A 16,745-nucleotide genomic window follows, 5' to 3' on the forward strand; every position below is an offset into this window, starting at 1 on the left:
GTGTTTACTCAGTACATAAGCCCCACGAAACTCCTTCCCTAAAATGTACCAACTCTCCAGAGCCCCATGTGAACTTTGGGAGCCAGTCAGTCTGCTGCAAACAGTATAAAAATATCATAGACCCCTCGAAGCACAGGACTTCACAGCATCACTCTATTTTTCATCCAAATGATGAGCTCAGATGTCATCAGGTTGTCAGTTAAATCACAGAACTCATGAGATCTCAATTATGTTTAATATATTAAAGGTCATTTTTTAGTTTCGTAACACCAAAATAAAAACAAAGTTACAAAAGACATTGTATAGAGGGTTTTCAGGACTCTTGAGACATCTTACAGTCAATGTACCCTAAATCCTTCAGACCCAAATGCTGGTATGAGTGAGTGAATGTACGTACAGTATGAAGCCTGTAGGGAACTCTGGCCTACATACATGTATACAGTATCTGACCTTAAAAGCTCCCAGATAAGCATACAGGGAAAGCAGAAAGGACAAACAAAGAGAGAGAAGCAGCCGTGTGTGCATTCCTACCCTGTTTTTCTCTCCAGTTGAAGTTGGGCAGATGTATGTCACATACTGTCCGCTTTTCACATCTAGAAACACTTTTCCTCCTGCCTGTCCAGTCAGATAAACATATCAGGGAATTTATCATCGTTACAACTGGTCTGACCAGTTTGGGCAGGAGGCAGGATCACTTTGTAATGAACCTATAAAACAAAGTTCATAAGAGCTAACAGAATACGGGCTAGGGAAAAAAAAGTTGCTAATTTGACAAAAAGGAGTATTGGTTAAAGCTTTAGGCCTTTGTCCTGACTCCTGACTTAGAGGCCCAAAGCCCAAGCAAACCAAAAAAACGGTGTCATCAATGGCAGTCAAGTCAATAGACAGTAAGTAAAATAAAAACATTTAATTTATTCATGAATAATTATTATAAATCAAGTACAGTTATGAACAATATTTCTACAGCTCTAATATCTCAAGAATGATTCTCAGGCATGGGTACATTTAAAAATATAATATATTACTCTAAGCAGCATAAAACTTTAACCATAATAATATGTACATGTTTCCTTTTCTGTCTTAAAAAAAATTAATCCTTGTCAGCACAAGGACAGGTTGGCTTCACTGCAAGGAACACACCTCAAATGGTTTTCACATATAAACCACATCAACATAGATTACAGTTTAAAAGGCTAAACTTGAGATGACTGGGTAATGAAGCAGACACTGTATACTCTCTATACCGAATCACTGTGAGTCAGCTTCAGTACACTACACTTCAACGCTAATACAATAAGCCTTATGCCAACCAGTTCTTACAGTGCCCAATACTATTCTGTGATCAAAGATCCATAATTCATATCTCGTACTACCATGTTGTAATGTCATGTACTTCAAAAAACACATTTATAGCGCAAAGGTCTAGTAACAATATGAAATGTACACACCACTGGTTTCCCTTCAAAACATGTAAGATAGTATCTCTCTAGCCTAAAAAGATACAAAGATTAATCTGAAAAACTAAAATGTAATACCTGGTCACTCAGACTGGTGCCAAAAAAAGCTATTAGTGCAGGTCTGAGATTGGCAGGAGCCACGGCAATCACACTGCAGTTTGGGTTGAGTGAGTGTGTGTGTGTTTGTTTGTTAAAAAGAGGCTTAACGTTTCTCTTCCCATCACGCAGGCTCCCGAGCCTCTGCCAGAGAGTGTTTGTTGATTTCAGCAACATGTCAGACTGGTTATAATAACTGAGCATGGGACAGAATGAAGACGAATGAGCTTCGGTTTAGACTCTGAAACCTTTTGGCAACATTAAGGTGCTCGGTCAATTGATTGATTGTGGGCAAATCTGTGGATATGTTATGTGCATTTTATAAAATGAAAAAAAAAAATGGCTTAATTTTTAAAAACTTTTCTTGTTGAAACAGTCAGGCATCCGTTGTAAGGCCTTGGAGTTGCTTGACTCCTCCCTATTACTCTTTCCATTTCATTTTCTGTACACACCAACTTGTATTCATCATGTCGATGCAGGTCAATCCTTGTCATTGGCTGGGTTACCAGGATACCAGAGGACCTGGCTAATAAATACCATTTGGATACATTCATACATCTATGTTTCAGCTAAGCTTGTCTCGCTAGTTACTCGTCTTGAAGATCACTTTGGCCACAAGCACGGAATGTTCAACAACGAAGGACACAACAAAATTAAACAGAAGTTCAAAATGTTGGGAAGGATTTGAGTCCCTGGCCTCAGTTTGATGCACATCCAGTCATTGCTTTTATTTGTCGATGAAGGCTTCTCAAGGGCTTTGTTCAGCCGAAGTCTATCCGTGGCCTGTACTCCAGGACCATGGGATATGTCTGAGGAGAGTGTAGAAAGACAGTGCTGTTTATTCTCAGTTTCCTGGAAGTTTATACAAAGACAACTTGCAAAGTAAATAGCCTAGCAGATGCTGGCACGTTCTGACGAGTGTATTTAACTAATGAGCTTTGCAATTCCATCTCAAATGGCCCATATTTCACAGGAATGGATGCATTGAGACAGAATTGCCCCTTTCAACTGACTTCAAGCCAAAGTTTTCATGCATGGTGTTTTAAGGAGAACATACTATCCTGTGAACCATCCCAGATCCCTATGGCTGACAGCTGAAAGAAGACAGTGGGCAGTATTGGACATTCAGATTAGAGCCCTGCACAGGCATGACATTTAAGACCAAACCCTGCGACATCCCGGCGACATTCAGGCCCTACCCGGGCCCAATTTAAGCTGCGAAATTTAAGGCCTGGCCCGAACCTGAAATCAGAAATAACATTCTCTGTTAGCTGCTCATCTCTGTCTGTCCCTGCTCTGCATCTGCTCCATGCGCTCTCTGCGTGTGTGAGTATCCATAGAAACAGCTAGGCTTGGATGTTGAGGAGAGAGAGCTGTTAACTAGCTACTTTTTAATCATTCTAAACTGTGACAAAACTCACTATTATTATTTTCTGTGAAGTAATCTCTCCTGTCGACTCGGATGATGTTCTGGTCTTATTTTATAAAAATGTTCTGGTCTAATATTTGACAATGTTCTGGTCTAATATTTGACGAGGTTATAGCACTTCTAACACCATGTTATGACAGTAAGATATGACTGTAGAGACACTGAGCAGCAGCGCAGAAGGGAGCAAATGGCTCCGCTTCAAAATGTTAGTGATCAATTTAATCATTCTATAAAATGATACCCAAGCCTGGCTCGTACCCAAGTTATTGAAAAAAAAAAATATATATAAAAAATTTAAAAAAAACAGGCCCTACCCAGCGCTAACCTAATGTATAATGTCAGGGCCAGGTAGCAGAGCTCCAAGGCATTAAGTTATGCTTTTGGGATGTCTCAATTAACTATCTGCAGTCAGTCCAAACTTTACTGCTACTGATGATTTCTAGGGGTTTGCTGGATATCCATCTATAAAACACTGTGTAGCGTTACAAATCAATCTAGACACACACACACACACACACACACACACCCCTTCACACTTATATCTCTATTGTTGTATTCTACTAGGCTTAGTCTGGCCTAGTTTGGTGTGGCACAAGGTCAGGGCCTGAGTCTGGTATAATGGGTAAAAAGCCCCCGCCCTCTTTTTGAGGGGGAGACATATAGTTTAAGGTAATCTTTATTTATTTTTCATAGGCTGATGAGCACAATATCATTCAACTTTCGATGCTTCTTTCCATCCACTTGGCTCTGTTTAACATGAGCGAGTTGTTCAGGATGTGGCAACATGACAAGGCTTAATACTCAGCCCCTTTAATAGGTCTAATGCCTGACCGTGGTACTAGTGACAGTTGGGCAAGAAGACGGAACTACTAAAGCTGAACTGCTAAAGTAAAGACAGCTGGTCAGAGGGCAGGGACAGGCATTCTGTCTTCAACAAGGTCCAGGGGACCGCATAGAAACTGTGGTATATTTCCTCACCATCAACATTTGGCAGAAATAGTCCTCTATCCATCGTTTCTGGAATTGTCTATGCTCTGACTGTCTAGCTTTCATTTGGGTGATTATTAGCGAGCTGGACAGACAAGAAAGTGTATGAATGTAGGTAAAAAACATGTTTTTTAAGTGTATCGAGTTCGTTCGTTCCCCCCCAAAATCAAATCAAATTTACTCAAATTGGAACCCCTCGCGGAATGTTTGACAAGCCGTGATCTACGGTGTATTGGCTATTAGGGCGGGTATGGAAGATTTCTGGGCATGCCAGAGAGAACATGATATCTAAGAACCGGATGAGACAGGGGAAGTGTGGAGGAAAGGACAGAAACAGGACATGATATAAGAGACTCACGTTGTCACCGTGCAGCCTCCAGCGGGTCATGTAGATGAACTCCAGAGTGTGGTCCTTACCCATGATCTCCCCGTTACACAGCACATCCAGCTAGCGAGAGAGGACAGACACACACAGAGAGACAAAGAGAGAGACAGATAAACACGTGCTCGCTCGGCCCATAAACAAAGGCACGTTATAGACATTTTCTATACCCATCAGCAGTATAATGTCAAGTTATGTACATTATAAAATCATAACAGTAGTAATCTTACCTCACAAGAGCTTGAAAGCTTTAACTTTAGACTGAGAAACTTCTTGATGGTTCCCACCGTGACTCGACTAGAGCAGCGAAGGAACTTCTTCATTAAACACTGGGTAAAGAACAGGAGCATGTTTACTGTACATTCATATAGCACACAGAGTACATGCAAAGAATACCTGAACTGGCCCTGAGCATGTTGAAAGAAACACTCACACAGAACACTCCCATCGGAAGAGGAAAAAGTTCAAACACACATACCCAAAAAATCTGAGTGGGCACAAAATATGTGAGGGGTTGTAGAATTTAGCATTTTTTAAACACTGCAAAACAGCTTTTTCCTGCAATCTAGAGCCATAATCATTTTGCTTAATTCTATGTAAAAAATCAGTTTATTTTTCTGCATATCTGTCTGTCTCCTCCTGACTGGTGGTTCTTATTTTAAAGAAACTAAATATGCTTCTCTGCATCTCTGATTTAAAAAAATATATATATATTGAAATTAAATGTGTCTTATTCAGTAGATTTAGCAATTGCTTGCTTTTCTAAAGTCTACGAACCTTGCCAGCAGGCATGCCAGCTAAGATAGATAGACAAGCTAGCTACTCTAACTTGATTGACATCCTGAAATGGCTTCTTGGTAGCTAGTTATGAGGTTGGGAGATTGGGAACCAATCTGGGCTGGCTAAAGACAACTTCATAAAATTGCTAGCTGGCTAGTAGCATTACAGAGAAACAACAACAACAAAATGATGTTTTTGTATTATTATTATTTTTAAACAGGACAAATCTGAGGGGGCACGTGCCCATGTTGCTTCCTATGGGCATGAAACTGCTACACACACACCTTTACTGTGTTGTCTGCAGCATGTCCATTGTTGTGGAGACAGTCCAGGCAGATGGCTATCTGGGGGTCACTCCTGTGATAATCCTGACCATCTTCATCACCATCCTCATCATCACTGAGCCCAAGCCTAGACCCAAGGCAGTCTCCTGTGGGATAGCAGAGCATATGTGATTTTAGGAGATAATACTAGCAAGCCTGGCTGAAAAAGGTTGTCCAATATCAGTGCTTTACTCTATTCATGTGTAATGACATACTTATTACATTTTATAGTAACAAACAGTACAATTTGTGAGAGTGACTTAGTTACTGAGATTTATTCTGTACCTTGTCCATTTTCTTTGGATTTATTCTTCCTCCAGAAATCAATCTCCTGCTGTTCCTCTTCTGGTCAACACACACAGTCATAAAGAATACAGAAGAAGTACAAGGTACTTTCATGAGTCTCATTACATCTAATGACAAGTCTCCTCTAAAGAGTGACTGAAAGTATTGACTGACAGATCATTTAGAAATATGTCTGTTTTTTCCTAGATGACAAGAACTCACTGTCTCGTAATCCAGGTACAAGCTTGAAAATGATTTCCTCAAGAGTATTGTCCAACCTGAGAAGAGAGAGGACCAGGGAAGATGAGGACGTGACACAGGTAAGAGAAAGAGGAGGCTGTGGTTTGTGCTGACAGTGCACTTGCAGTATTCAAAGCAAAGTGAAGGCCAAGTGTTTCTTGTTAGCTTCACTCAGAAAAAGAGTTTCAAAAGGGTTGGTCGGCTGTCCCCATAGGAGAACACTTTTTGGTTCCAGGTAGAACCCTTTTAGTTTCTATGTAGAAGCCTCTGCGATAAGGGTTCTACATGGGACCCAAAAAGTTCTACCTGGAAACAAAAAGGGTTCTTCAAAGGGCTTTCCAATGGGGACAACCGAAGAACCTTCTTTTGTTCTAGATAGCAGCTTTTTTTCTAAGAGAGTGTTGTTGTCTGTCAGGAATGGTCAAAGCTAGTGGAGGACTATGTTTGTATATGTCATACCTTAGCATCTCTAGAGGGTTGGTTTCATGGACTTGAATGCCACATTTGGGACAGTCATTACTGTCTTCAAAGTGCTGGATGATACAGCTCTTACAAACTGGAAAACAAGAAAAATCACATTACTATTATATTGTGTAAGATGCTTCGAGTGTGTGTGGGAGAAGATGGGAGTGAGGGGACATATAGAGATGAATACGTAATATCTTAATTTAACCAGTTTTTCACAGCAGGAAAATAATCCTGTAGCAACTGGACAATTATGTGGATTATAATTACTGGACATTTTTGTTGGGATTGAAACTTTTTTCGTAAGGGAAGTCTGACATTTAAGTGGAAATTAAAACTTTAGAAGCCTTTTTAAAACTTGAACACACTACAATGTTGCATTACCTGGTGCACAGGAATTGTGTGATTGTGTGTGTGTACATGTGTGTGTGTTACTTACATGTGTGCAGGCACTCAGTGACCGTGGTGGGTTTGATCAGGTAACCTCTGCACAGGTAGCAGGTAATGAAGTGGTTAAAGTCTTTGACCAGGGGTGTCCTCTGAGTGGCCATGGTCAGCCAATGCAGAGCTGAGGAAGTCAGAGATGAGGTCAGCAATCACAGAGGTCCCTGCAGCCCCTGACACTGCTGCGGTGACCCCTGTATCTTCTTCGTCTTCATCATCCTCAGCCAGTACTCATCGGCTGGGAAAGCCATTCTTCTAAAGACCATCTCAGATTACTTGTCAGACAGAACGTAAGGCAGAACAGACAAGAAAGTAGATGATTATGCCATGTGCTGCACGCAGGTGAGGTAACAACGTCCCAGGATGACATTTAAATCAAATGTGCAAAATTAAATTTAAAAAACAATTTACCACATTTCGGAATACACGACTTGCCTACATGCTTGTCAAAATCATACTTAAAAAATGACACGTCACGCTGCCACTAGAGCCTGCACCTGCTTCATCTATCCCCATCATAAACCATGCATTGACAACCAGATAGCACTGTTTAAACACATCCTACTGACAAAACACGTGTAAATTAACTATAAATAGTAGTCTAGGAAGACCGAAAAAGTCGGTACATGGAGGGGCACATAAAGGTGTTAGCGTCATACAAATGCCCTCGGTTTACTAGAACAATCCTTGACACGCAGTTAAGAAATACAAAAGGACCACACGCTTCATTGTGAAAATCCGTAAGCTACACACTAAGCTATCTCATCGTAGAGAACGTCACGGTTAGTGTCACCTGTATCATAACAACATTGAAGCCCCACACATATGGCTGCTGTCTGTAGCCACTACGACATTCGCGACACACCACATACTTTAAATAAAGTTGCGACTCGCAAGGAGATAACGGAATGAAGTAAAGTCGAGCTAAATAAACCTGTTCTATAAACGTTTTTTTAAAAGCACTAGCATTAGCAACCTACATACAGTTATGTCACACACGACAGACGAAACATAAGCCATCATCCCACCCCCAAAGTTTGACTGTAGGCTATAACCGGGATGATAAACCGATTCTTTTTAGGCTATTTTCTGTCTGAAATGTTTGAACAACATAGGCTACATTTTTTCTTACCTCGTAACATCTCTACCTTTTCCATTAGGATTTATTATAGCTGGTCGAATGAGAAGAATTGGCTGTCCGTGACACTGCGTTCTCTAGGTGGTATCAACTACGTAGGCTAGTATGAAACTAGTGGCAAGAATACGGAATTGATGGTGCGTTCATGACAACTGGGAACTCGGAAAAAACGAGCTCATAATGGGAAAAATCGTGACGTCAGTGATCTTCAGGTCGGAAAAGTCGTAACACTAGGATGCCGCGTTCGAAGCAACTGGGGACTCGGAACTCGGAAATATCCGGCTTTTAGACTTCAGTGCGTTCATGACAACTGGGATCTCGAAATAAACGAGCTCCGATGGTCTTCTAACTCAGGCATCTTTCTAGAGTTCGGACTTTCCGACCTGAAAAATCACTGACGTCAGGATTTGACCTTGTGTTTTTGCGAGTTCCCAGTTGTCTTGAAAGCACCACGATGCCCGAGTTTCCGATTTTAAATTCAGAGTTGGATGACTGTCAAAGATTTTCCCAGTAGGAGCTCGTTTTTTTCCCCGAGTTCCCAGTTCTCTTGAATTCACTGAAGTCGGAGGTCGGAGGTTTCCTAGTTCGGAGTTCATGCCTGATCATATCGATAGTGTCATTACACAAAATGGTACGCAGCATCATCTGGATATCTGTGCAAGAAAAGTTCAGCGTTCACCTTCTGCTACCATTTCTGTCAAGCCATGTACGCATCGATAAATCCAACGTATGCACCACACAGAACGCACTACAACTGTTTCTGCAATGCAAGCACAGCGTTCCATTGGAAATTAATGTACTTCTGGTGTACCAAAATACACAATTGTTGTCGGTGTGATCAAGGCGTCAGAGTTGTCTTGAGCGCACCATTGTTGCGTTCATGTGCTATTGGAAACTTGGGACCTCAGAGTTCAAATGAACGTAAGCTATATGCGTAGTGCTTCCTACTGGTTGATTCTGATACCTCCCAAGTGGGACACATGGGAAAAACCCGGGATCCGACTCTGTCACCTGGGTTAGCAAGTCGGACATTTGAGTTTCCTAGTTCCGACTAACATTCGAACGCGGCATTACCACAGCCACGCAGATCTTAAAAGTGGGCTGGAGATTTTCCAGCGCTTGTGATGCTGCCAATTCACACGCTATGTGAACACAGGTTATTGCTGTATGGTACGTTTGACTTAAGTCTGTATATAAAAAAACGGAATCACGCTACACATTCACTAATTCTGTGGTTTATGCAGCGCTCACTTCCTTTCGGGAACTAGGATACTCAGACATTTCCTACTTGCTAACTCACATGTGTCAAACTCATTCCAAGGAGGGAGGAGTGTATGCAGGTTTTTGCTCCACCCTGCTTGATTGACGAATTAAGATCACTAATTAATAAGGAACTCCCCTCACCTGGTTGTGTAGGTCTTAATTGGAAGGAAAAAAACAAAAACTTGCAGAAACGCGGCCCTCTGTTGAATTAGTTTGACACCCCTGTGCTAACTGGTTGAACGTGGCACGTGTATAACTACAACAAGTTAGAACGTTTGACATTTCTGCGTTTTCTAGAACCAACTATCAAGTGAATGCGCCATTACTACTGGTAGCCTACCGCATTGCAAAGCAACACATTGAAAAAATCCAATGCTTGCAACACACGCAGTGTCACGCACCCGCAACCTGGTCCGGCAGATGAGTTGCAGCGGTGTGTATTGCCAATTAAAAGAATGGCCTTCTGCCAGAACACATACAGTTTGCACAAGGTTATAGGTCTACTACAACCCAAATAAGTAATATTTATAGGGTAAAACAAGTCCTATCCATATAATATCCATACAAATGTGTTCATCGCAAGTAGGAATTCAGGGTCATAATCAATACAAAAACGATGTTTTAATTGACATATTTAGTGTTGGCAATGGCCAAGAAAAACAGGAAATCCAAATTTAGACACACATTAAACATATACACGAAGGTTGTACAGCAAATTCAGCTTATTACGCCTGCTACTGCATCACTGTAAAAACAATTGAAGTTGCATCAACTTAAAAAAAAATATATATATATATATATCACACAAACGTTTAAGGCAACCAGCTGCAACACGATTTCTAGTTTCCTCAACTTTGGCATAGGCCTATATCAGTAATGCAGCCTATGCATGCAGCTTTCCTGTCCCAAAGTTGAGTAAACTAGATATTGTGTTGCAGCTGGCTGGTTGTTTTGATTTGTATGTGTTTCTTTTTGTGATATAAGATAGGTTGTTTACCATAGGTTGAAGGCCTACAGTAGGTCCGATAATCACGGTCCGCCACTGGTCACCACTATAATAAGGGACAAAAAGAATGGAGTGCAATTAAACACAAATAATAGTGCTCATTTATGATGAGACATCTGTGCTCATGATAGATGCAATTTGAATTGTATCTCTTTCTTTCTCTTTCTCTGACTGAGGCAGAGATTTATTAACTTGGTGATCATGTTGAGAATGTTTTTATAGGAGATCAATCAAAGTTCCTATCAGTGGATTAACATGTGAGAGGGACCAATATTTCCTTGCTCCTTAGGATAAACTGCATAAAACATGATCATTCATATTATAATGCACTGCGTTATATAAACCCTGTAGGCTACTGTATACAACTAGGTCTCAGTCTTACGTCAGAATTAGACGTTCATCCATGTTTCTCTCACAATACATTCCAAAGTTGTTGCAAACGTCAAATTTCAAAGTGTTTAAGGTTAAGTGTAGGCATTAAGTCTGAAAGGTAAGGGTTAAGGTTTGGGAAAGGTTTAAAACAAAAATCTCAAAAACAGCATTCTACAGCTGGATTCAAACTTGTAACCTTTGGAATCAGAAGCAGGTGCTTATGCCCACCCACAACCGAAACCTACTTGAAGGTAACATCGCTCAATGTTGCCCCTAGTGGCCGGTTTCCACGTCATCTCCTGATGTCCTCAGACATGGATGGACGTTGAAATCTGACTTGTATCACGGGTGACCTGGCTGTCTGTATAACAGTGGTCATGTTAATCAGTCATCACAAATATTTGAATAGGCTGAGAGTACATCTCTGTGGATTTTCAAAGGCTCAAATACAATCTTTCTGTTCTCAGTCTATTTTTGAACTTGTATTATTCTCATTGTTTCACTTTAAAAGCAGCCTGAGAGAAAGAAAGAGGGAAGGAGAGAGTGAGAGATAAGGCTTTCTCCAGCCCTGAGATCCTGCATGTCTATTCTCCCAGTCTGCTATGGCCAAGATAAGACTGGCATCATTTGAATAATACAAAGTGGGTAGACTCAGTGAGCCAAGGGAAATGCTGTGTCAGTCATTCACTCTGACTGGTTTATTATTAAAGGAAAGTTATTCTGATACTGGACTATGGGCATGCTAATTCTACACACAGTGCTTAAGCCCACTTATGGTCAAACCCTGCAGATATTGCAGATTTAAACAAAACCGTGTGTACACTGGGAAGGGGTTACTGTGAATTTGACGGTAGCTTACGGGCAGCTCAGTGGCAAGTACAACTCTATATTTCATGTTACAGCACACTTATTGTAATATAAACATGGTATCAAAGCAAATACTCTGTAATGACACAGTACAATACTGTAAAATGTACTGGATTATACTGTAATCACAATTAATGGATTAAATTAATTGAGGGGAGGGGTTTGTATTTCACAGTATTTTATTGTAATTCAAAGGGATTGGTGCAAGCAAGTTGGCTACTAGATAAAGTGTTTACGCATGAGTACATTAATTAATATTTGGTGTCGGATACAGTATATTCGGAAAGTATTCAGACCCCTTGACTTTTTCCACATTTTGTTAAGTTACAGCCTTATTGTAAAATGTATTAAATTGTTGTTTCCCCTCATCAAGCTACACACAGTGCCCCATAATGAAAAAGCAAAAACTGTTTTTTATACATTTTTGCTAATGTATTAAAAATTAAAAACGTAAATATCAGATTTACATAAGTATTCAGACCGTTTACTCAGTACTTTGTTGAAGCACCTTTGGCAGCGATTACAGCCTCGAGTCTTCTTGGGTATAATGCTACAAGCTTGGCACAACTGAATTTGGGGAGTTTCTCCCATTCTTTTCTGCAGATCCTCTCAAGCTCTGTCAGGTTGGATGGGGAGCGTCGCTGCACAGCTATTTTCAGGTCTCCAGAGAAGTTAGATTGGGTTCAAGTCCGGGCTCTGGCTGGGCCACTCAAGGACAGGCCACTCCTGCGTTGTCTTGACTGTGTGCTTAGGGTCGTTGTCCTGTTGGAAGGTTAACCGTTGCCCCAGTCTGAAGTCTTGAGCGCTCTGAAGCATGTTTTCATTAAGGACCTCTCTGTGCTTTGCTCCATTCATCTTTCCCTCGATCCTGACTAGTTTCCTAGTCCCTGCCGCTGAAAAACATCCCCACAGCATGATGCTGCCACCGTCATGCTTCACTGTAGGGAAGGTGCCAGGTTCCTTGTGGTAGCAGGATTACAGGATTATGTTATATATATGCACCAAATGGTTGTTTTATTTAATAGAGTAAGGTTCTTAGGACTCTCTCTCTCCTTTCTGAGTTAACTGAGAGGAGTCTTTATGGAGCTTGGGCTGGCAACTGATTAAGTGATGGCTTGGTGATAAAAACCTACAGCTGGCATTCCATAGATCAGATGTAGTGGGTGTCACCGAGATAGAGATAGCCTGGAGGAACAGAACAAAGACCTCAGTATTGACGCTTGGTATTAAGGTCTGAGAGTCCTTTGGGTGCCATTTGGGAAAACTCCAAGTGGGCTGTCGTGTGCCTTTTACTAAGGAGTGGCTTCCGTCTGGCCACTCTACCATAAAGGCTCGATTGGTGAAGTGCTGCAGAGATGGTTGTCCTCCTCCACAGAGGAGCTCTGGCAGACTGACCATCGGGTTCTTGCTCACCTCCCTGACCAAGGCCCTTCTCCCCCGATTGCTCAGTTTGGCCAGATCTAGGAAGAGTCTTGATGGTTCCCAACTTCTTCCATTTAAGAATGATGGAGGCTACTGTGTTGTCTTGGACTTCAATGCTGCAGACATTTCTTGTTACCCTTCCCCAGATCTGTGCCTCGACACAATCCTGTCTCGGAGCTCTACAAACAATTCCTTCAAGGTCCTTATACGGACAGGTGTGTGCCTTTCCAAATCATGTCCAATCAATTTAATTTACCACAGGTGGACTCCAATCAAGTTGTAGAAACATCACAAGGATGATCAATGGAAACAGGAACAAACTGAGCTCAATATCGAAACTCATATCAAAAGGTCTGAATGCAAATAAGGTATTTCTGTTTTGTATTTTTATACATTTCCTAAATGTTCTAAAAACCTGTTTTTGCTTTGTCATTATGGGGTATTATGTGTTGATTGATGAGAGAAAACTACTACTTCTGAGACCTTGAAGTAGTAGTTCCCCTTGCTCTGCAAGGGCTGCGGCTTTTGTGGCGCGATGGGTAACGATGCTTCGAGGGTGACTGTTGATGTGTGCAGAAGGTCCCTGGTTCGCGCCCGGGTATGGGCGAGGGGACGGTTTAAATTTGTACTGTTACACATAGCAGAATGTGGAAAAAGTCAAGCGGTCTGAATGCTTTCTGAATGCACTGTATCACTTGTAGTTCTAGAAGCCTTAACAAAGGCTTCCAAACTGACTACAGGGCAAACGGGACCAAAAGGAGGTGGCAAAATGCTCAACAATTTAAGGTTTAAGATTTGCTGCCACTCCAATATATCCCCTATACATGTTGATGAGGCACTATAACCACATAAGAGTTCAATTGATACAGCATTCTCACTCGTGTGCAACAAATATAGTGTCTTTGAGGTATGCCTCAAAATATGTTAATGAGACGGAAATAACAATACCACGCATCAACAGGTTTTTGGCACTCTGAAGATACGGTACAGTACTGTATTCTGTGGGGTGGAATTACAGTACCATTCAAAATACAGCAAGTGTTTCCCTGTTCACAACATTTTCAAACAACACACCATAATTTACAGTATGCTGCAGTAACATGTTTCAGAGTATTTTTACTTTTGATAATATCCCAAATTACTCTATTATTTAAAATGTTCTATTACTGTGGGCTATTTTACTTATTAGACCACATGCACATGTTTTACAAAGGATAGGATTGAAGTAATATGTTTTTGATGCTCCACTTTGCCTGAAACATATATGAAAGTTGTGTGATGATCAAAACTGAAGAGAAGAAACTGCTGTGTCTATCTGTATTCCCTTCATCCAGAGACATCACAGATCCATTCCTGAAATAGGCTAGGTGAGATCACAGCAGAAATGCTTTTATCAACAGCTGAGCGGTAGATAGGCCTATATTTACTCCATCATGACTGTTAGAGCAGGCTCAGTATAAATAGAAACACTACTGGTTCTATGGGCTGCATCTATTGAGTAGCATCTGAGAACATACAGTACAGTATGTTTATGAAAGCACATGTTCACGCCTGTCACACAGCAAAATCGTCAGTGTCCATATCCTGGTGTAAGCAGTTGTTGGTTTTGATGTGGTGTTACTATGAATGGACTGAGTGCCAGCTGGTGTTGGTTTTTAAAAAAGAAATGTTCTTCAATCACGGTGTCAAATTGTCCAGTGTTACTTAATGTTGATCTTTCAGTGAAGTTAGATTTTAGAATTGTTTGTTTCAATATCTATATTTTTGCATGTACATTGCTTGATTAATTAATGTTATGCTACTCAAATAGAAAAAAATATATAATATTCTAAACTAATCCAATCTGTTATATGTAATTATTGCATCTGTTACTGAAATGGTTGTTCCAGTTCAGATGCTTAAGTTAGCCTCATATCTTAATCTTCCCAACTATGCAGTCGTTCTGAATGCAGGTTGTGGGTGAATAAAAATTGACTTTGGCTGGATTCCAATAGCAATTACACATCACTTTGCAAGCCAGCATAATGTGACTTGCAGGCCTGATTTTGCCTGTAAACCATGAGTTTACAGTCCTCTGTATTAGGGTTAAGCTAGGCCCTGAAAATAAGGCCTTATGAATAATGTATTGTGTTAATGAATAAAATGTTTACGATAACTAACTTGCTTGCTTAGGATCCCACTTAAAGAAGGCCACAATACTGAAAATGGATGACTGCAACAACCATGCCTCTGTCACTAACAAATACAGTCATGGGTGGTAATGCTACAATTCACTCGAAAAGCAAGGCAATCTGGGAAATATGCTAATTCGGTTTTGACCTAAGCAGTGTGTTAATTTAACACTGAAAAGTTTGGACCCATATAGACACTGGATCAGTGTTGATTTAACACTGGATAATTTGCTGTGAAAGTATCAGTCATCAGCGTAACAGTGTACATTTAACACGGAGTGGAACATTTTAATGCTGCTGGTGTTGGAAAGTATCTTTATTAAAAGGGCAACACTTTGAAAAGTGTAAATCCAACACTTTCTGGTGGTTCTCATATAAACACTTCAAAAGTGTGAAATTAAATACTCACAGTGTTCAATTTACAAATTGAATTTAGGTATGCATGCTCTGTTTATTTTGTAACACAGAGAGAGAGGCATGTACTGGGTCGTTCCATCAATTTGGTGCGTTGAGAAGTGTCATTTTGGAAGGAATTTCAACAAATTTTAACATTCTGTCATAAAGAGCACATGTTCAACTTCAGAAAAAACAATTTTTTCTATAGTATGTGCCTATTAAGTGCCAAATAAAAGGGTTGACCATGACAGAGGTTGACGATTTGATCTTAAATCAGCCCTAAATCCCCTTGTGACAAGGGTAATGGAAGCTTGTTGTGTGCAACATGGAATGGCAATTGAAAGCAAGCTCCACAAAAAAAATGAAATTGTGAAAAAAATTCTTGCCTGCCTATCAATGGGTGAAAAAAATTCTTGCCTGCCTATCAATGGGTGAAAAAATTATTGCCTGCCTATCAATGGGTGAAAAAAATTATTGCCTGCCTATCAATGGGTGAAAAAAATTATTGCCTGCCTATCAATGGGTGAAAAAAATGATTGCCTGCCTATCAATGGGTTGAACAGGGTTGACGTGTTCTGCTCGACCCATTCAGTTTTCCACCACAAAACACCAGAAAATGTCCAAAAACAGTAGAACCAGCTCACCTGCTTTTACACTATGATTAGACTATTAGATGTTAATGTATCATTTGGAAAATTATATTTTAAAAGTTTCACCATATTAAAACAAGAGTTCAGTTCAAGTAACATGGTTGACCTTAAGATGAAGAACATTAATCACTAATCATGAAATAAATAATGATGTTCTGAAATGACTTCGTCAAAGCAGCAAAATACAATACAATATTACAATGATGGTGAAACTTAGAGAAATGTGGGTGTTAAGTGGGTAAAAATATTCCTAGAAGTGATATAGGGTTGACAGAGGGACATGTCATAATGCTGAATATTGAATTCTCCATGTGGTCTATACCATTTAATATAACCGGTTTTAAAATTTAAATATTGGTGCACAATTTCTACTTTAAATATCAAAGGTATGCAAATGACCCTCTTTTCATGGCCAGACCCTACTGTATATTAACTGTCACTAATACTTGGACCCTTCTGTTCAACAAAAAAACAAAAACATCTGTTGAGTCTTTGAAAATATTAGAATAAATATTTTGAAGCAGCTGTAGAAAACGTTGTCCCAATGATCTCTTTGTTCCACAAATAGAAGA

The 16,745-nt window shown here is 40.3% G+C and overlaps 1 protein-coding gene across 5 annotated transcripts; it reads right to left on the bottom strand.

The window, feature by feature from the left end:
* Nucleotides 1-216: 216 nt before the first annotated feature.
* Nucleotides 217-9,018, bottom strand: LOC110499311 (polycomb group RING finger protein 5-B). Of its 5 annotated transcripts, none has more exons than XM_036956133.1 (9): nucleotides 8,706-9,018; nucleotides 6,884-7,012; nucleotides 6,439-6,535; nucleotides 5,962-6,017; nucleotides 5,740-5,799; nucleotides 5,416-5,561; nucleotides 4,582-4,680; nucleotides 4,328-4,417; nucleotides 217-2,362 (listed from the first exon to the last, which is right to left on the bottom strand). In XM_036956133.1, the coding sequence occupies exons 1-9, from the start codon at nucleotides 8,809-8,811 to the stop codon at nucleotides 2,315-2,317; spliced, it is 831 nt and encodes a 276-aa protein (XP_036812028.1). In that variant the 5' UTR covers nucleotides 8,812-9,018; the 3' UTR covers nucleotides 217-2,314. The 5 variants fall into 5 exon arrangements, with proteins under 5 accessions (XP_036812028.1, XP_021432055.1, XP_036812030.1 ...); XM_021576380.2 differs by having other exon boundaries at nucleotides 8,021-9,018; XM_036956135.1 differs by having other exon boundaries at nucleotides 6,884-7,163; nucleotides 8,706-9,014.
* Nucleotides 9,019-16,745: the final 7,727 nt, after the last annotated feature.

The sequence above is a fragment of the Oncorhynchus mykiss genome, chromosome 20, assembly GCF_013265735.2.
Source record: "Oncorhynchus mykiss isolate Arlee chromosome 20, USDA_OmykA_1.1, whole genome shotgun sequence".
Classification (NCBI taxonomy): Eukaryota; Metazoa; Chordata; class Actinopteri; order Salmoniformes; family Salmonidae; genus Oncorhynchus; species Oncorhynchus mykiss.

Excerpts from the sequence above, each read along its gene's own strand:
- LOC110499311 (XM_036956133.1), bottom strand. The coding sequence starts at position 8,811 with ATGGAACGCTGTGCTTGCATTGCAGAAACAGTTGTAGTGCGTTCTGTG. Across the intron at positions 5,800-5,961 it reads TGTACCTGGATTACGAGACA|AAGAGGAACAGCAGGAGATT; the intron begins GTGAGTTCTTGT and ends TGTGTTGACCAG. Across the intron at positions 5,562-5,739 it reads ATCCAAAGAAAATGGACAAG|GAGACTGCCTTGGGTCTAGG; the intron begins GTACAGAATAAA and ends GCTATCCCACAG.